At 41.7% G+C, this 21674-nt stretch overlaps 2 protein-coding genes across 6 annotated transcripts in view; one reads left to right on the top strand and one right to left on the bottom strand.

The window, feature by feature from the left end:
* Positions 1 to 7160, bottom strand: part of LOC125125119 (membrane-spanning 4-domains subfamily A member 4A-like) — a 142456-nt gene extending 135296 nt beyond the window's left edge. For 3 of the 5 annotated variants that reach the window (XM_047775628.1, XM_047775626.1, XM_047775630.1), the window contains exon 1: positions 7073 to 7159. The gene's annotated coding sequence lies outside the window, so the exon portion shown is untranslated. Of the gene's footprint in view, positions 1 to 3484; positions 3500 to 7072 lie in introns of those variants that run through there. The other 2 variants (XM_047775631.1, XM_047775629.1) reach the window with 2 other exon arrangements.
* Positions 4908 to 18160, top strand: MS4A1 (membrane spanning 4-domains A1). Its single transcript, XM_047775625.1, has 7 exons — positions 4908 to 5094; positions 11005 to 11179; positions 11631 to 11750; positions 12233 to 12289; positions 13929 to 14165; positions 15079 to 15180; positions 16258 to 18160. The coding sequence occupies exons 2-7, from the start codon at positions 11021 to 11023 to the stop codon at positions 16489 to 16491; spliced, it is 909 nt and encodes a 302-aa protein (XP_047631581.1). The 5' UTR covers positions 4908 to 5094; positions 11005 to 11020; the 3' UTR covers positions 16492 to 18160.
* The last annotated feature ends 3514 nt before the right edge of the window (positions 18161 to 21674 follow it).

Raw genomic sequence — 21674 nt, 5'->3', positions numbered from 1 at the left:
TCCTGCCGATTTCCCCAAAAGACTCTACGTGGGGGCTCCTGTTCCCCCGTTGTGTTTAAAGATGAGTTGGCTGGAAGAATGGCTTGACCCACAAATTTTACATTGATCAGTGTTAGCCACTTATAACAACTGGAAGAATCATAATAATGTGGGCTAATATTGGTGGAAGCCACTATAAGGCTCCAGGCACCACGCTAAGTGTTTTGGGTGTATTACACATTTAAATCTCACAAAAATCTAAGAAGCAAATGTTATGATTACACTCATTTTTCAGACAATGAAGTTGAAGCACAGAGAGGGTACATCACGTACCCAAGGTCACAAAGTTTGCAATGGCAAAGGCATGGTATTAAAAGGCATGGTTCCTGATCCCCAGGTTTTCTCTGTACCAACATACCAGTGCCTCTTAAACTCTCAGCCTCAGAATCCCTTTATACTCTGAAAAATTATTCAAGACACCTTACAAATTGATACAATTAACATTTTCATTAAAATAACTATACTTTCCAAAATAAAAAATTAATTTAGCATGGAGAGTGGCACTGATATTTTGCAAATCTTTTTTTAGGTTACTTGACATTCTTTTTATTTTTTTAGCTTTATTAAGTTATAGTTTATATACAAAAAACTGCACATGTTTAATGTGTGCATATGACCCAATACCATATCCAAGGTACTAAGCATATCCATCACCTCCAAAATGTCCTTTGTGTTCTTTTGTGGGGTTTTGTTTTAGATTTTTGGTGAAAATGCTTAACATGAGATCTGTCCTGTAAACATATTTTCAAGTGTACAATACTGTATTTATTAACTATATATACTCCGCTGTAGAGCAGATCTCTTAGAATTTACTCACCTCGCATAACAAAAACGCTATACCCATAAATCCCCATGTAACTTGACTGCACATTCAAATCACCTGGGGAACTTTTACTACTAAATCCTAATGCACTGCACAACAAATCAGAATGTGTTGAGAGCTGGATGGACATCAACAGGGTTTGAAGATTCCCAGAGATTCCAAAGTAGGGCAAAGTTTGGAAACCATGGCTTCTCTCCAGCTGAATGGAAGACAGTTGGATTCTTAGCTGTTTTTGCATTTGACCTGCTGTAGTGTCTCCTGTTCTACAGCCCATGGAGGATACTGCTGTGAACCCACACAAAGAGGAAATGAGGTCTTAGTATTGTTACGAAAATTGTTCTGAGGTCACAGACCCCCTCCAAGGGTCTCAAGAACTCCCGGAGGTTCCTGGATCAACTTTGAGAACAGCTGCCTTATGTTATACTGCCTTCCACTCACTGGATACCTGGGAACTACCAGTGATGGGACCTCTCTTGGCTCACTGAACGGTCACGACCGCCCTCAGACACAGGTATGACTAGCCTGTCTCACAGTCTCACAGACGTTAACACCAATGTTCAAAGCAGTTCAATTTTCTAAGACCACAAAAGGGAGAGGGACTTAGAACCAGGATTTGAAGTGAGAACCCCCAGCTCCAAATCCCATTTGCCTCTATTCTTCCAGCATAGGAAAACTCAGCACATTCAAAGAAATCAACTAGCACGCTTTCATTTCTGCTATAAGCTGGAAGGAGCAAGGCCTATAGATGCATAAGTGAGGGCAGGGGGTGGGGGTGGGGTGCCGTTCCCATGAAAAACACTTGGCAGCTGAGTGAGGTTCTATTGGGTGGGGGCTGAGATATATTTAAGGGTGAGAGGCCTGTCACCTAATAGTAAGGGCTTTTATGTCAGACCTAGATTTAAATGTCCACTTAGCAATTTTTTTTTTCAGTCTATGTTTGCAGCATGCAGAAGTTCCTGGGCTAGGGATCAAACCGAGCCACAGCAGTAACCCAAGCCACAGCAGTGGCAATGCCTAGTCTTTAACTGCTAGGCCACCAGGGAACTCCTAGTTTTGCAATTTCAAGCTAAATGATTTGAACAAATAATTTAATCTTTTGAGCTTTAAATTCCTAACTAAAATGTAATATTAACACCTACCTAATGGGTTTACTGTGAGCTTAAATGAAACATGTGATTCTATTAGTGCTCAGAAATTAATAATCACTTAGAAAATAGTAGGTTTTCTTTTAAATTTATAACTGAAGTTTTTCTTACTATATCTTTACTATGTGACTTTGAGCCAGCTTCCCCCAAAGTTCCCCCTGAACTTTGGTTTCCATAATTATAAAACAGAATCAATACACAGTATGATAGGTGTCATATGGACAGTGCTTAGCACATAAGCATATATTCAACTAATGCTATTTTTTTTTAGGTAAAGGAGTCCCTCCAAACAGAGAAGAGAGCTCATAAACTATAAAGCTTTTAAGTACTTGAATTTATATTTTCCTTCATAGTAGTTATTTTTATAAATACAATATGGAGATTTTTCCAACTTACAGCCAAGTTCTATTTGCAATAAGATCTTTAGTTTCACCTCTGAGGCACTGGCATCTCCCTTACCAATTCTCTGAAATCAAAACCCTCCAATGCCAGATGATTCTGGGTGTCAACACCTTGCTGAACAGTTGGGAACCCATCATAATATTCCTGATAATGGGTAGCACTGGGATAACCATCTGGATACAAGATAGAACCACAAAGGACCACTGGCTCTCACAGCACCACAGAGAACACAGCGGTCAGAGAACATACAGAAAACATTCTGGGAACATACAGATCAAGCGATAGCTGAGTAAGGCAGGGACATGAACGATTATGATGCAGAATGTAGTTCTCATAAGAGAAGCAAGATGTCTCAAGGATTAAAAAAAAACAAAAACGAGGGCATTAGGAAGTGGAGGGAATAAAAGACAAATTTCTATGACGCAAATATTAGCAATAAAAGGTTAGTTAATAAACTTTAATGCAGACTTTAAGAAAGAGATCATCCTTTGGAGAGGGGAAAGATAATGACAAGAGGCTAAATCCAGAGAGAGAAATTTTAAATGTGTCATCGACCTAGTAAAACATGCTCAAATATTACGGGGGGGGTGGGGGGGGGTGGGGAGAATAAAAGGTGAAATAATGAAAGTTCCACTGACAAATCCAAACTGTAGGAGGATTTCAACACAGTCAAACACTGAAAGGTCAAATAAACCCAAACTGGCAAGGACAAAGTGAAAGTTTATTTATATAAATTAAAATTCAAGGTGATTCAGGAGGAATCAAACATAGAGGCCCTTCAGTGATCTCATGGGCCACAAAAAACAGACTTGCAAATACCCCAAGACATACCTGGGCAAAACAGGGCCTACACAGAGGAAAAACACAACAAACTAGGCAGTGAGACCCCACCCCAATCCTCAATGATGCCTTATGTTCACCAAGTTTGGACCCCACTCTCCTGCTTACTAAGACCAAGGCTCCTAACCACCTATCACCTGGGACTCAAAACTCACAATCATCCACACCTCAGACCCTACCACCAACCACTCAAGCGCCTCAGCAGATACTCAAAGACCCACAACCAGAGTCTTACACGAATGTCAGGACTTTTGTTCCCATGCCTCTCCTCTCTCTAGCATTCACGACAGGAGACTGCAGGGCTTCTACCTGTGCACTCCTGATGAAAGCAAGTTCTCTATTCAAATGACAGCCTGTTCCGCTCATGAGCTACTCCAGTGGTGGGGAGACGGCATTGTTCTCTATGTTGCCCCCACATCAGCCTCTCCAGAACGACTTTACCCATTGGTTCCAACCCTCTCGTTCCAAACCATCTAAAAGGAAAAAGAGGCAGAGGGAGAAAGAGCAAAGAGAGGACAGAGAGAGTGAGAGAGAAGATATAAAGGAAGCTCAGGTTCAGCAGTTGGGCTGCCATATTCCAGCCCTGTAGGCAGACAATTACCTAACTACAGCCTGGGTCTCTAATGAAATAAAGCAATGGACAAGAAAGTTTTAAAAAGCAAGAAAAAAATCCAAACTATGAACATAAAGGTTGTATACGGTGGAGCAGGGGGTACAATATCTTTGAGCAAAACTCTCTTAGATTCCTCTCCTAAGTATTTGCTCTCCTGGCCACCAGCTTCCTCAATTTCCTCAGTTGATCTAGCACTGGGCTTGCCAGCCACACCACCCCAGCCCAAACGGAAAAGAGAGAGGACACAAGGGGTACTAGACAGATGATGGGAAAAGGTGGACTTGTAGTTGTAAAAGTGCTCTTTCTTTTTTCTTTTCTTTTTTTTTTTTTTTTTGTCTTTTTAGGGCTGCACCCTCAGCATGTGGAGTTTCCCAGGCTAGGGGTCGAATCAGAGCTATAGCTGCTGATCTACACCACAGCCACAGCAACGTGGGATCCAAGCCACATTTGTGACCTACACCACAGCTCAGGGCAATGCCAGATACTTAGCCCACTGAACAAGGCCCAGAGATCAGACCTTTGTCCCCACGGATGCTAGACAGATTAGTTTCCGCTGAGCCACACCTCAGGAACTCCAAAAGTGCTATTTCGATGTACATCCCAAAATGTGGAACTCTTGCCTCAAGCTTCTGGGGACGTGTTCTACTAAACTTTTAACCATTTCTACTAAATTCTACACAAGACATACATGGTCCCACTAGAACCCTCAGTGCAGGCAAATGAGGATGATCTTTGAGAAGGATACATACAACACCTACTCTTGAATCTCTCTGCATGGATGCCTCCTTCCCACCTACCCACTCCTAAAAGTAATGACAAAAGGTAAAAGTCCTAGCAACCCATCTTGGGAGAATTTCTAGAGCCTTTTTTGCCCTTGGGGACCCACCATCCACACCTGCTTACAGGGTGGGGGCTGCAAAGTTCTTCTAATTAAGGCAGCGTAAAGTACGCCTGGCAGTCCCCTGGGATCTTTTTTCAAGAAGTGAAACCTCCTGGTAAGGCAGAAGCTTTTTTTTGTATATCCTCTGGCTCTGATTAAGTGTATATTAAACTAAAGCAATTAGGGTGAAGCCCAAGGTGGCAGAAGTCACTGATTTCCTGTCACCTGGTATCTATCAGAGATCCTAGGCCTGGCCCACCTCACTCACCCGCTGGGCACTGCTCGCTTCCAAACTGAACTCAGCAGCAAGCATCTACACCAGCCCTTGAGCCTTAAGACCTTGGAGACTCAGGTAAGGAATCAATTTGCTTTGTTTATGTGACTAAAAGGGAGCGGCGGATAAGGCGTAGGATGGTCTTGGAGACTGGAGATTCTCGGTTTGAATTCTAGGGCTTCCCTGATCGGGTATTCTGACAGTGTCATCATTTGAGAAGGGGCCCATGACACTGAGGCTTGCTGCCCACCTACTGCTTTAACCACTCACTCTCTCTCACGAATGATAATGGCCATCAACTGGGAGTCAATCTACGAAAGTATCAGATTGCAGCATTGTAGACTAAAGCTTGGCTACTCACCTGCTGGGCTCAGTGAGACCTGAGCTCTACCATCTACAAGCCATAGAACCTCAGGCAAGGTATTAAACCTCTCTTCCTCAGTTGCCTCATCTATAAGATGGGGGCAATAGTAACAGTCACTGCATTATGAAGAGTAAATAAGCTAGATCTGGAAGCTCTTAGAGCTGGCTTGTACCAAATAGGAAGACAACTGGTCAAGGCTATAATGAAAATAACTCCATTCATCTCGCTTTATATACTTCTTCCTCCAAAGATAACCTACTAAATGGGAACACTACTAAATGTTGTTAAGCTTCTCAGGCTAATATTTTCTGGATGGGATTGGTGGACACTAAACCAAGCACAAAATCCGGCCCCAAATCCATCACAGAAGTCTAGACAAAGATGACTTTTAACCCCGACATCACTGTTTCCTGAAACTAGCATATAACGTTCCTTTTCTGTTTTTCATAAGATGGCTTGATCTCACGGATCTTCAAGTGAGGTGAAGCATCACCTTTTGGTCCAAGATCCTGAGCATTTGTAAACTTCCCCAGAGGAAGTGGTTCAGTTTACTGTTTACTGAGTTCATAATACATAGGAAAACAGGTTCCCTAGGTAATCCCAGTAGGGCATTGCTTAAAGGAATTTACATTCCACTAGAGGAAATTATCAACACGACAGGAGAAGGAAAACCCTTGGTGACAAGTAAGGAATGCAAAGAGCTATAGGCTCTGAAGGAGAATTCCTTGCCAGGAAGAGACCCAGGTGATATGAATGTCTGATGGGCAGTTGGCCTGAACGTGAAGGGGGAGGGGGTGGTGGAGAAGCATGTCAAAAGTGAGAAGGTTGAAAGAAGAAAGCAGGAGCCTTGTCCAGACCAGTGGCTCCGGTGGGGAGTAGTGGGGTCTGAGCTTAAGAAACTACACAGAGGCTGGGAGGGGCCAGGTGAAGGGTTTCTCTGGCAGGTAATGACAGATCAGGGGTGAGTTCAAGTTCAGGGAGCGTGTAACTTCAGCAGGGATTTGGGGAGTCTGATCTAGCAGCCTTGCAGAGGATAGATTAGAAAAGATGGGATGGAAGGCAGCAAGACAAGCTTTTTGTGCTAAACCAGGAGGGGAAATGAGAGGAGAGGAAATGAGAATCAAAGTCACAGGGTGGCACTGGAAGTAAAAAAAAAAGTGTGCACCTGCAAAATAAGATACTTTACAGGGGGAGAGATGGCATGACTTGGCCATTGGTTCCACGTGGAAGATGCAGGAGCCAGAGAGGAATATGGTTCCAACTTTTTAAGCCTAGGTGACAGGGAAACAGACACGAAGCCACCTGAGGGAGGACGCCTGGCACACAATCTCTGAAGAGATCAGTTTCAACTGAGTAGCTCTGGCAGGACCTAGCTGCCAAGAGTCAAGGAGTGAGTGAGTGGTGAGGAAGTGGAGGAAGAAGGTGGTACCTAAGCTTTTAAGAAGCCGGGGGTACAGGGATGGAGACTGGGCAGTGGTTGGGACAGTTTAAGAAATGGGGCTTTGGAACTGGGGGAAAATGCAGCACATTTTAATCATAAAAAATTTCCAGTAATAATAATAATTTTTTGAGCATTTAATAGTTTATAAATTGTAAATTATCTCACATTCTCCAAACAATACTCTGAATAGAGAGATCAGACCCTAAAGGTAGCAAGCAACCAAGCTGGGGCAAGCTCTTTCCGATACATACCACCACAAGCAGAGTAAGACTGAAGAAGCAGTTTCTTTGAAGGACTGACATCTTGGTGGAGGGAGACGGGTGGAGGAGCACAGTGCGAGAGGAAGGAAGTAAGAACATTCTTCCTCAGAGATAAGCGCACAGGAGGCCACAAGGGATAAAAATGCAAAACTATTCTGAGTGGCAAAGGAGGAAGTTGAGGTAACAAAAGCTAGGCAGCTTTGAACTTCTCAGTAAAGGATGGAATTACTGGACCTAAAAGTCATTATTCAAACCAAAACCCATAAAGGCTATGAGATCTGTCTTCTTCAATGAATAGACACAGAAACAGTGGTGCCTTTTAAAAATCAACAGAGATTTGCAGAAGTTGTTATAATAAAATGGAGCAGTGTCTGATAAACTGAGTTCTGATTTCATAGTTCAGTGAGAAGAAAATTCTATTATGGTCACATTTTGACCAATGTGGTCACTAACCACTACAAGGGTAATCAACTAGTCATTGAGCATAACTTCATGTTGGAAAACACCCAGTTGGAGCAAACAGTCATCGTGAACAATTAAATTTAAAAAAAATGTATAGGATAAGGCTACAAGAATCTACAATATCCTTAAGAGTGTGTGTTGGAGTTCTCAAATGGCACAGCAGGTTAAGGATCCAATGTTGTCACTGTTGTGGCTCAGGTCACTGCTGTGGTTTAAGCCCTGGCCCTGGAACTTCTACAAGCTGCGGGCATAGCCAAAAAAAAAAAAAAAAAGTCTGTAATTTAGTTTTACATAGTCCCATAGAATGAAAAATTTCTTTACCCAATCAGCCTACAACGACCTGATGGGTGTGTGTATGTGTGTGTGTGTGTGACTATATATAAGGAGAGATTATCTCCCTGAAAAATGAAGTAATATATAGAAACAAGCATGTTTGTGTTTATAAATTACTATTTTACAATAATATATGTTGAAGACCTAGTAGAAATGTAATTGCCATAGTGAGACATCACTGTTTTATTTTTATTATTATTATTATTATTATTTTTTGCTTTTTTAAGCCCGTACCCATGGCATATGGAAGTTCCCAGGCTAGGGGTCGAATTGCCAGCCTATACCACAGCCACAGCCACACGGATTCTTAACCCACTGAGCGAGACCAGGGACTGAACCCCCATCCTCATGGATACCAGTAGGGTTCATTACCGCTGAGCCACAATGAGAACTCCATGAGATATCATTTTAAAAGAAATAAAATATTCCCCTCCAGTGGTCATTTCTGCCATTAGTCATTGCAGACACAGCCTGATTAGGATTTGTTTACCTGAAAGCTTTACCCTACCAATAATACAGACATAGCTTTAGGCAGGTGGAAAATAGGAGAAATTAAAACAGGGATGGTCTAGTCACCTCCTTCTGCCCTAATAACTGATGACCTTTGCTCTTTAAGTTGTCCTTATTAAAATGAATCCTGGAGAGGGATATGGTGACTCTCAGCTCATTTTGTACTCACCACGGGGAAGGTAATTAACCTCTCAGAACCCCCTTTCCACACTTGCAAAGTGACAAAGTGCCCATTTAGTAAGGAAGGTGTGGGTAGAGCTGGGACTGGATACACAACCCTCCTGGCACAGAGTGAGCTCAGTGAATGACTCTATCCATGTGCTCCAACCCAGCGGGCAGCAGAAAGAGCACCAGGGTGTTCTCATTGTGGCTCAGTGCAAACGAATCTGACTGGCATCTATGAGGACACGGGTTCGATCCCTGGCCTCACTCAGTGGGTTCAGGATCCATCGTTGCTGTGATCTGTGGTGTAGCTCACAGATGCTGCTTGGATCCTGTGTTGGCGTCGTGTAGGCTGGCAGCTACAGCTCTGATTCGACCCCTAGCCTGGGAACCTCCTGATGCCGTGGGTGGGGCCCTAAAAAAGAAAAAAAGAGAGAAAAAATAAAAAGAAAAAAAGAAAGAAAGAGCATCAGCCTCAGAGGCCTGGAGTCTTCCTTCTGGTTTGGCGCCGTCATTGAGTGGAAGGTCTTTAACAAAGCACACCCCATCCATGGGCTACAGTTTCCTCATTTGTAAAATGAACAGAAAGGTTTCTGAGGTTCTTACTGGCCCTAAAAATTCTCCCTGGTGACCAGAATCAGTCTGTAAACTCCTTAGTGGTCTGTATTAGTGGATTACCTTTCAGTGGTAGCCCCGTGAGGTGGTTTGGGGTGCAAAGCAGGTCTCTAGGACCACATGACAGCTGGTAATCCTGAGCTGGGGCAAAATCAGCCTCCTCTCTTCCCCTTTAGCCACAGCCCAGAAAGATATTCTGTTTTCAGCTGGTTTATAGGCATCCAAACTGCACATCTGTTTGAAGGAGATGGAAAAGACTGATAAATAAAAGGCTGAATTCCTATTCCCCAAGGAGGACAAAGCAGCCTGGTACCACAGATACCTTGTCGGCTAGGTCAATGCTCTCATTTTAAAAGTCTGATGGTCATGTAACTTTGAACCGGTTACCTAACTTCTCCACGCCATTGTTTTCCTTTCTACAAAACAGGGGCAATGGTTCATCCCTTTTCTACACTCTGAGGCTCAGATGAGATGCCAGATGAGAAATGTCTCTGTTACTAGAAAGTGGGTATAGATGTAAGGCCTGGGATACTCCCAAGCACCTGTCCTACAGCACACCTTCGGGTGCCCGGCCCTGTGTGCCTTCAGGAAGACAAGTAAGCTGGACAGACAGCCTTGGTCGCCAAGGCCTCTTACATGACTTACAGTCAATAAAGACAAGACCGTGGAGTTCCCTGGTGGCTCCGTGGGTTAAGGATCTGGCATTGACACTAGTGTGGCTAGGGTCACTGCTGTGGCATGGGTTGGATCCTTGATGTGGGTTCGACCCCTCGCCTGAGAACTTCGTGTGCCTTGAAAATGGCCAAAAAAAACAAAAAACAAAAAACAACATAACCAAGACCAAAGTTGTGTCCCTAAAGAGAAATTTCCGGGGCCCAGGAAAGACCCAATAGAATTCATATAAGTAAATGAGATAAAGAAATGAATACCAAAGGGAATCATAAGATGAAGAGTTGAACAGTCTTAAAATTTTAGAGCTGGAAAGGGACATTTCTATTTAAAAATGAATATATCAGGAATCCTAACAACAAATAGTATTTACTACTTTCTCCCTGTGTACCAGGCAGTTACGCATATGTTAACTTACTTATTTCTCACATGTCTGTGAAAGGGGGAATTCTCTCATTTTTCAGACGGAAAAAAAATAGAAACTAATACCCACAAAGGTATTATAATATAAAGTAATATAAAGAACAAGAACATCAGAAAAAGTAGCTAATAATTTTTCAGACATGGGTGCTTCACAAACATTTACTTTTTCAATAATACTTAGGAAAAACTGCTAAATCTGGACATAATTTTAAATATTGAACAGGGGAGAACAAGGTTTCTGCTTTGACAGAATTTATATTCTAAGAGTTCCCATTGTGGCTCAGCTGATTAAGTACCCAACTAGCATCCCTGAGGATGCAGGTGCGATCCCTGGCCTCACTCAGTGGGTTAAGGAGCCAGTGTTACTGCAAGCTGCGGCATAGACTGCAGATGTGGCTCAGATCCCGAGCTGCTGTGGCTGTGGCATAGGCTGGCAGCTGCAGCTCCGATTCGACCCCTAGTCTGGAAAGTTCCATATGCTGCGAGTGTGGTTCTAAAAAAGAAAAAAAAAAAAGAATACTGGCAGGGATCCTCGAGCCCACGTATTCTTGCCTGAGACGCCCTTCTGGGTCCTCAGAACTCACCAGCAGGCCTTGCCTCAGGCCCAAAGCCACTAGGAAGAGGCTGTGTCTGCCACCAGTGACACCGGCTGAGAGAATACAGACAGAGGCATTCAGATGCATGCCCAGATAAGAGACTGCCGAAAACCCTGTCCTCTCTCCTCAGTTTATGTTTTGTTTTATTTTTAGGAGTTTTGAGGGTGAAATGACGACGCCCAGAAACTCAATGATTGGAGCTTTCCCAGCAGATCCTGTGAAAGGTCCCATTGCCATGCAACCTGTCCCCAAACTAATTCCCAGGAGGGTGCCTTCGATGGTGGGCCCTACACAAAGCTTCTTCATGAGGGAATCTAAGGCTTTGGGGGTAAGTCAGGTGCCTTCCATTCTACATCCTAGGGATCCCTGGCCTAAGAAGCAGATGCCGTAGGCCAAGCATGGAATTCAATCCAACCTGAAGGCATCTGATCCAACCTGAGGTGTTCTTTGTGTCTGACACAGTGGCCCAAATCAGGGATGTAGAGAGAAATCACCACGGTGAAATCGCCATGGTGTGCCCTGTCTTGATTTTGAGGCTTGCATAGTTAGGGGCCTCCCCTCCCAGTTCGCCACCAGCATCCCAGGTACACCTGCCTTGGAAATGGCCCAGGTGGTGGGGAAAATGGATCTGAACAAGACAGAGGTCCTGGCGCCTTCACAGCCTGCTCTGGGCGTTTTACACTGCCACACCCAGGTCGGGAGCCAGCGCATGCAGCCTCACCCTCTCTCTCTGACTTGATAAGGTTGGTTGACCCATCGGTGCCCTGTTCTCTCCACAGGCTGTCCAGATCATGAACGGGCTCTTCCACATGACCCTGGGCAGCCTCCTGTTGTTCCACATGGAGGTCTATGCACCCATCTGTGTAACTTTGTGGTACCCTCTCTGGGGAGGCCTTCTGGTGAGTAAAAACAACTAACCATTGGGGGAGGATGCAAACAAAAGTATTTTTTTTTTTTAAATCACAGACATATACCAGATTACTTCTAAAGAGCAGATTAACTCCAAAGAGCAATTCCATAAATTAAAAAAAAAAAAAAAGCAAGGAAGGAAAACTAAAAAAACTTTTAAATTTACAGTGTGAGTACTAACTGAAACAGAAATATGAGTTCTGCCTCTGGTCTTATATTCCTCATCACAGCTCCCAGTTAGTTGAAAAAGGCATGGATTGAAGGTGCTTGAGCCTGAATAATGGAGAAGTAGGACTGCTGAAAAAAATGAATGAATCCAGGAAAAATGGCTGGGTAGTTTAGTGAAAGTGGTTGAGGGTGTGGTTAGATTTTTTACAACTAGTTCTTGCGATGTTAAAAAATGATCTCCCCCTCTGCTGCTTCTCCCACCTCTCCCCACCCCCTTTCCCACCCACCACCTCTCTTTTTACAGTATATCATTTCTGGATCATTCCTGGCAGCAGCGGAGAAAAGCCCCAGGAAGAGTTTGGCAAGTAATCGTATGTCCTTCTTTCCCATACATCAGAGAAGGATCCATTTTCTCAGCTGAAAACAAGGATCCTTGAAGACCTCTGGAGTGACAGGAGCACTGAGTTTTCTCTTAGCCCTAAAAAGCAAAGGATCCTCTGCAATGCTGCTGTGATTTGATTCATAAAAACTATGGACATGAGATCTACCCGAAACATGTCCGTGAAAACAGGGTTGAAGGCACATGGATGAAAAGCATACTCATGGTCTTAGGAATGAGATGCTGTCTACAAAAGCTGTGCCACTTCTCTCAGACCAGCATTTAGCAAGACTGTGTAACCAAGGCTGTGATTGGCTCATGTCCTAGCTAACCTTAAGCTGTAACCTCAAACAAGTCAGTCTACCGCTATGTACCTCTGTGTTTTCACCTAAACACGGAAATAACAGTCCTTGCTACCATATGCAATTGTCCTGAGAATAAAATGGAGTAATATATATATATATATATATATATATATATATATATATATATACACACACACACACACACACACACACACACACACACACACACACACATATATATGAAGGCGACTCAGAGTCTGTAAAGGGCTACCGTGCTCTCATTCATATAACCACCTGGGACACGTTCACACCTAGGAGGAACTCCTCATTTCAGCGCGGGTCAAGAGCTTATCAGCAAGCTCCCTCCTTCAACTTTTTTACACTTACCAAGCTGTAACTAATTCGAGTCATTTCCAAAGTCAGTGAGGGACGGAGAAGACTGAGAGGGCTCTCTCTAGAGGTGTTCTGATAAACTCAGTTTGGGGGGAGGGGAACAAAACTGTTTATGGAAATCAAGTTGTATTTACTCTCCAAATACAGCCAGTCCTACTGACTTGCCATCTGTAAGTCATACGACCAGGGGTGAAATATGTGTGTCTTAAGGTAATCGTCAATGACCCCTTGCCATTATATGGTCCTTATCACATAGACCTTCCTGTTTCAACCTTTTATCGTCCCCGCAAAGTAGAACATTCACACTGACATATGCTCTTCTTACCTATGCTACCCAGAGACATCAGCCCTAACTGTATTCTGAAAGATGGTTCACCGGGACTGATTGCAACTTATATCAATAGGAAGCAGGTGTCACTATTTGCTTGTTTCCATTTGAAGATACAGACCTAGACGGTCCTATCTGCTCTTTTCTTATCTATATACACAGAACCATCCTGCTTCACTGTGATGGAAGAACCTCCTTCTCTCTTTTCCTTCTCTCTTCTGATGCAGAAAGATATAATCTGAATACGATTTATCTCCATTTATTCAACAATTGTGTACTGAACACCTCCTAGGATGGTGGCAATGACAGTGAAGGGAAATACAGGGATCACTCCTAGAACATCTTGTTGATAAACTGGCTGGATGCTGGTGGCATAAATGAGATGGGGAAGACGGAGAAAGAAACATATGGAGACTTGAAGGTTTTTTATTTTACAGAGACAAGGAGACTAAAAACAAGAGAGAAGCAGGATTTAGTATGATTTGGGTGTAGTACCTTTTTGAGTCAGGGCAATAGGATCTGTAATTCTTTCCCAGTTTATATTCTGCAGCTAGGAATTGATCTCAGTTAATAAATCTTTACATCTCTATTTCAGGTCAAAGCAAGGATGGTAATGAACTCATTGAGCCTCTTTGCTGCTATTTCTGGAATAATTTTTTTGATCATGGACATATTTAATATTACTATTTCCCATTTTTTTAAAATGGAGAATCTGAACCTTATTAAAACTCCCACGCCTTATATTAACATATACGACTGTGAACCAGCTAACATCGCTGAGAAAAACTCTCTATCTATGCGATACTGTGAAAGCATGCGAGCTGTGTTCTTGGTAAGTGTGAAACTGGATTTACTTTCAGGGAGGAGGTACGGCATTTTTCTTCTCCACTCTGGATCCAGACTGTCTGTTGCTGCTACTTGTTGCCTATATGTCTTTGAGCAGGAACTTTAACCACACTGTGTCTCAATTTCTTCAGCTGTAAAATGGGGAAGGTAACAGTATAGTGCTGTTTGGAGGGATGAGTTAATACATGCAAAGCACTTAGAGCAGTGCCTGGTACATAGAAAGTGCTACTTAACTGTTTGCGCAAACATTTATTATTATTTTTAATGAAATTAATATTTATTATTATTACTATTTTAAGGTGGACAATGAAGAACATAAGTTGCAATGAGTATCTTTTGCCTTAAGGAGATTTTAGTGTTTTTGAACTTGAAGGGAAAAAAAATGAATCTGCCAAGTATGGAGAGGTTTTCTTGGTCTGATATATACTACCTGAAGCTGGATACAATTTAATTCGGGACTCAGTAATTGTTCTTGCCTACACAGAATTGATTCTTCACTACTGCCTTACTTTCCGTCAGCAACATGTACTAACTATCCTGTGTGCCAGGAGTTTTCTAAGAGTTAGGGTTGGTTATACAGATACGAGTAGTTCTCTCAGTCATTATTCCCACAAAAAAAATAATTTTTTTACATGCTACAGTTTATCTCTCTGATTTTTTTTTCTTTTTTAAAAAACAGTATGGTTGATTGGCAATGTTGTGCCAAGTTCTGCTGTACAGCACAGTGACCCAGTCATACATACACATACATCCCTTTGCTTGTATTATCTTCCATCACGGTCTACCCCAAGAGACTGGCTATCAGAACTAATCTTTAAATCACTTAATTTTAGTCACTGGTCCTTTACTGAGCACCAACCACCTTCTTACATTTTCACCCTCATTTTTCTATTCCTCAGAGCACTTTTGCAGTGATGCTGATCTTTGCCTTCCTCCAGAAATTTGTGACAGCTGGCACGGTTGAAAATGAATGGAAAAAAATGTGCTCCAGACCCAAAGCTGTAAGTAGTGGCCATGCTGCTCACAACCTCCCTCTAGGAAAATCACACCTACAAAGGATTTTATATGGAGAGTGTAACCTGACAAGTCTTTGCAACTGGGAGCATCATGAAAAATGATCATGGCATATTTCTGGAAAGCAGAAACTACCAGTAATGGGGGGAAATGTCATAAGTTTAAAGATTAGACAAAGGGGGATTCCCCATGGTGGATCAGTGGAAATGAATCTGACCAGTATCCATGAGGACACAGGTTCAATCCCTGGCCTTGCTCAGTGGGTTCAGGATCTGGCGTTGCCGTAAGCTGTGGTGTAGGTCACAGACATGGCTCGGATTGCTGTGGCTGTGGTGTGGGCCAGCAGCTGTAGCTCTGATTCGACCCCTAGCCTGGGACCCTCCACATGCCATGGATATGCTCCCCCCCCCCCAAAAAAAAGGTTAAACAAAGGATCCAGTTCTATGACATGCGCATCCTCTTACGAACCTTGAGTTAAGCTTCATTCAGTCATCCTTCTTGATTTCAAGATTCCATAGCTGATTTATAAAAGCAGGATGGATGAAGACTGAAGGCCGATTAAAGCCACTAGTTCTTCTACTTCATTTCTCAGTATTCCCTTCTTCAGTGCCCTTTCCATCTAATCCCTCTTCCAAAACAAGAGGTTCAAAGAGGCTCCACAGTTGGGAGATATGAATATCCCACCACAGAACATTAACTTTGGAAGAGAATTTAGAAATCATCGTGAATTCCTTCTGTTTGCAAATGAGAAGATAGGATTAGCGAGAGAAAACTACTTCCCCAAGTACATTTCCAATAAAGGCCAATCAAAACTACAATCTAAATTCCTCTACTGTACTATGTGATCATTCCAAAAAAAGTGGCAAAATTGGCTGGCCTTGAGAAAGAGCCTTGATAAGTGAGTTGATAAGGACCTGTGCACCTAGGAAATCAATCCTGGTACCTGGAAGCATACAGAAAATAGCATAGCATAACAACTAGGAGGTATTTTATATTTGTATAGATTATTGAGAAATGTGCCAATGATGAAGGTCAAGAAAACTTTGTTCGATTTTGTGTTCTAGAATGTGGTTCTCCTGTCGGCTGAAGAAAAAAAAGAACAGGCCATTGAAATAAAAGAAGAAGTAGTCGAGCAGACTGAAATACCTTCCCAACCAAAGAATGAAGAAGAGATTGAAATTATTCCAGTCCAAGAAGAAGAAGAAGAAGAAGAAGAAGAAGAAGAAACAGAAATAAACTTTCCAGAGCCTCCCCAAGATGAGGAATCTTCACCAATAGAAAACGACAGTGCCCCTTAAACTATTTTTTTTTTCTATTTTCTGTTTCCTCTTCTTTTAAGCATTAGTGCCTACAGCTTACAAGAGACATACTTGCCCCTATTTCTGGAGGCACTTTGCATGTATCCTCCATGTCTCTCTCTGGTCTTTGCATGGAGTGGCCACAGCTCCCTTCTCCCGCCCTCATTGAGAGTATGATTATAGGCCATTGTAGCAGGTTGTGTCATCATGCTTCTTGTTTAGGGCAGCTTTCTTACATTTAAAAAAATGGGGGGGGGGGGCGCTGAATAAGGGCTGCAGTATATGACTTGAATAAGGTCTAGTAGTAGCAAGATTAGCAGTAGTAGTTTGTTTTTTGTTTTGTTTTTTTTTTTCATTTCTTCCCCCTGCAACGGGAAGACTCCACATCAGATGAAAAATATAAGCGACTGCTCCATGCCATCTCTAAACTATCTTTAGTTCCTTCCACATCTACATGTTTCATGGAGTCTCTTTTGCACCACTATTTTCAGGAAAGTAAAAAAATAATAATAATGAGGTCCAATAAAGAACCTATGCCATCTATTTTTTTGTGGGGTTGACATTATGTGGCTCCCACACCACATCAGGGGGGCACTAAGTGGCCAGCCCTCAGCCCTGTCTTCATACAAACAGCACCTCTTATATATGGACACATATCTGTATGTTTTAACTTTCCCTAACATACGCTCTAGGCTCTTGGTTGCACTGTCTACCTACTTTTAGCCTTTAGGGAAGACAAGAAAGAATGAAAGAAAAAAAATGCTATAATGAGCCCCCAAATCATAAATGATAATCAATACTTGTATCTGTAAAATATTTTCTAGTTCACATAGTATTTTTTCAAATAATTGCAATTGATCTTCCATGATCAAGGGAAAAAAAAATATCCCTACCCCTATTTTACGAATGTTCAAAGAGGCTACATAACTCATAAGAAAGTAAAGGTAGTTTGTCAATGGTCACAGCGAGGAATCTTGACAGCCTCGTTTCATACCCAGATCTTCTTACTCAAATGCTATCATGTCTGAAATAACCAAACTGTCTATCTGATGTCTGCATAAACTACTACAGGTTTTATCAAGTACCTACTCTCTCAAGTACCAGCATGAAACAGGTGTTGAGAGACACAAAATTGTTAGCGATCAGGTTTTTAACCATTGGTAACAAAAAGACTTAGACCGTCAAAAATCATTAATATATAATAAGCTGACAGAGTATATAATGCAGACACTAAGAGCTACAGACATTCTGAGAAAGAGAATCATGCTTGGAAATAACATAATCACTTACAAGGCCAAACGTAATGCTTGGAAATGATATAATCACTTACAAGGCCAAACGTTAGGGAATAGCCGCCCCACTTCTCAATTCTTGTTCATGCTTCAAGATACAGTATCCTACACAGAAAGAATGCTAACCTAGGAAGATGTCGCTGCAATCGATCAACTGCATTTGAGCACCTGTGATCTGTTGAGTGCCACCAGACTCTGCCAGGTGTATAGACATCCTAAGTTCCACTCCCTGGGAAATTTCCACTTTGCTATGGACCCCCAGCAGAAGATATCTCTTGTGACTCGAAAAAAAGGGGTGGGAGATTTCTTTGTCTATGTAAAGTCCTAAAAAATGGCTTTAAATGAATAAAACAATGTGTGTTCTTGTCTGCAACAGATGATTTTGTCACGGTGTTTCCCTAATTTTCTTTACTCTTGTAACAGGTTTGACCACAGGAGGCTCCCACAGCCTTAAGATCATATTCACATAACTGTGATCTGGGTTTGAACTGTAAGATTTCAGGACATCAAACATTCATGTCAATATATTCCTACACACACACATACATTCTCAAGGAGATTTTCCATGGAATGGGACATGAATGATGTATTCCTCCCTGTCTGCACTCCAGAACGTGACTGGAATATCTGCAGGTGGACCAGGTCCAGGCCCTGCCTTGGACTTGGGGAACACGAAAAGAATGTGGCCATGGCAGGTTCAAGGCAAAATTCCGTGAGAAAACCCTCAGAAGAGACACGATTGTATTTCTATCTCATTTTCTTTCCACTTCTGAAATATCTCTGAGGATCCCTCTCCAAACCCATGGTTTCCTTAAGAATTTTAATTTATTTCATTCATTTTCATGATCTCAAATAATTTTACTGACCTCACATAACTCTTTATGAGACACTGTTGATGTCTGCGCTTAAAAAAAGAATGAAAATCCTTGCTATGCACGAGTGACAGTGTTCGGTCTCCTGGAATATACATGTAACCAAGTCATTGTACTGTACAGCAGAAATTAGCACAACACTGAAAACCAACTATAATTAAAAAAAAAATGAGGCATAGGAAGGTCTAAGAGAATCGGGGGGGGCGGGGAAGGAAAATCCTTGCTATGTCCCCAGTTATCCCTAGGGCAATTTCTTCATAATAGGGTGTGTGACCACCCCAGTTTTCTTGGAGTGAGAGATTTCCTGGAATGCAGGACTTTCAGTGCTAAAAACCAGATAGTCCAAACCAGGATAGTGGATTGTCCTAGTTCAATACATAATTTTACCCAGCTGCAATCACTGCGTATTCTAATCTTTTTATACTTTTTTTTATATCATAAAGATGTTTCTTGGAGTTCCCGTCGTGGCGCAATGGTTAACAAATCTGACTAGAAACCATGAGGTTGTGGGTTCAATCCCTGGCCTTGCTCAGAGGGTTAAGGATCCAGAGTTGCCGTGAACTGTGGTGTAGGTGGCAGACGTGCCTCGGATCCTGCGTTGCTATGGCTCTGGCATAGGCTGGCAGCTACAGCTCCAGTTAGACCCCTAGCCTGGGAACCTCCATATGCCGTGGGAGTGGCCCAAGAAATGGCAAAAAGACAAAAAAAAAAAGATGTTTCCTTACTGGTATATAATTTTTAAGTATTATTTTTAGTTTCAACTTACCACTTCATTGAATCAACAGAATAATTCACCATTCCTCTATAATTGGATAGTTAGGGTATTTCCTTTTCTTTCCTTTTTTTTTTTCTTTTTTTGCAAATCACTTTCAGAGCTGCAGAAACCATGAGCAAGAAACATATTTCCTCTTCTCATTATTCAAAATGTGGCTTCACATTTCAGGCCTTGTCAAAGTCTACTACTAGGAAGTACTGGCACTTGTTAAAAGACTAGGAAATTAATTTTTATTACACTTTGACAAGAGTAAAACCCAGCACACAGAAATGGTAACTTGGGTTTGATTTGTTTTAAATTCTTGGTACGTAACCTCAAACAAAAATCAGAAAATGTTCCCAAGTCTGTAAACCTCAAGGAAGTTTCCTTTAACTCAAAACCTGGTGGTATGGTCTGAGCTAAAGAGGATCACGAAAGATAAAATGAATATGGTAGAATCATAGGTGGCAAAATCAAAGCTAAATTAGGATTTTCCTGTGGAGGCTTGTTTGCCCCTTACTCACCTCTTCCCTTGGGGACTTATTGCAAGAAACTTGCTCTGACCTAGTATGGATTCTGCTGCAGGGGAGAACAAAAATTCTAAAGTAAGACATGAATCACTGGGAAATCATTAATTCAATCATCACCCCCCCCCCCCAAAAAAAAAAGCCTTACTGATTCCACCCTACCAGTAAGCAAAAATAAGCAGAGTCCTCTCCTTTCAGAGCTTACTATCTGCTTGGAAAGGCAGGCACTAGTTATATATCTACCAGGCACCTCCTATGAGTACGGCATACTGTTGAGTACTGGTGGCATACGTCTAAAAATAAGAGAAGGCCCCTGCCCTCAAAAATCTTAGTGCCAAAATGGAGATGACAAAAAATAATGTTTAAAGATAAGTAGTAGCAATTCAAGAAAATTCGACGGGAAAAGAATAATCTTTTTAACAAATTGTGGTGGGAAAACTAGATAGCCACAAGCAAAGGAGCAAAATTGGACATTTACCTCATATCGCATACAAAAATTAACTCAAAATGGATCAGAGGCCTAAATATAAGAGCTAAAACTATAAAACCCTTAGAAGAAAACATAGGCGTAAACTTCACAACCTTGGCTTAGGCAACGGTTTCTTAGGTCTGACACCAAAAGCATAAACAAATAAGAAAAAAAATGATCATTAAAATTAAAAACTTCTGTGCTTCAAAGGACACTATAAAGAAAGTGAAAACAACACACAGAAGGGGAGAAAATAGCTGCAAATTATATATCTGATAAAAATCTCATTTCCAGAATGTGTAATGCTGACAATTCAACAGTAAAAGGACAAATGACCCAAGTTAAAATTGGGCAAAGGATCTGAATATATATTTGTCCAAAGAAAATGTACACATGATTAATAAGCATATGAAAAGATGCTCAAGGTCACTAGTCACTAGGGAAATGCAAATCAAAACCACAATGAGCTATGACTTCACCCACGGCGATGGCTACACTCAAAAAGAAAGTAACGAGTCTGGTTAGGATTTGGAGAAATTAGAACCCTCATACATTGCTGGTGGTAATGTAAAATAGTGTAGTTGCTTTGAAAAAGTGTTTGTTAGTTCCTCAAAAAAGCCCAGCAGTCCAGTATATACACCCAAGAGAAAAATATAAGATCACATAGAAACTTTCATACAAATGTTCATAGGAGCATTATTATTTATAATAGGCAAAGAGTGGAAACAACCTAAATGTCTATCAGCTGATGAACAGATAAAGAAAATCTGGTATACCCATATACTAAAACATTATTCAGCCTGCAAAAGGAATGATGTTCTAGCAGTGTATGTCACAACACAGGTGAGCCTGGAAAACATCGTGTTAAGTAGTAGAAGCAGGTATAAGAAACTGTATATTATATGATGCCATTTATATGAAATGCCCATAATGAGCAAATCCATAAAAACAAAAAAATAGATAGAGGCTTGGGGCAGCAGGAGGAGAAATAGAGAGTGACTGCTCATTAATTAATTAGGTTTCTTTTGGAGTTATGAAAATATTCTGCAATTATGTAATGGTACAATGATGGTTACATAATTTTGTGGCTACATTAAAAACACTTTAAAAGGTGTGTGAATCATATCCCAATAAAAATAATTTTAGAGGTTCCCATCCTGGCTTAGCAGAGATGACTCTGACTAGCATCCCTGAGGATGCACGTTCAATCCCTCGCCTTGCTCCATGGGTAAAGGATCCAGTGTTGCTGTGGCTGTGGTGTAGGCCAGC

Source organism: Phacochoerus africanus, chromosome 4, assembly GCF_016906955.1.
Source record: "Phacochoerus africanus isolate WHEZ1 chromosome 4, ROS_Pafr_v1, whole genome shotgun sequence".
NCBI classification, from domain to species: domain Eukaryota; kingdom Metazoa; phylum Chordata; class Mammalia; order Artiodactyla; family Suidae; genus Phacochoerus; species Phacochoerus africanus.
This window is presented reverse-complemented; position numbering and strand designations above follow the sequence as displayed.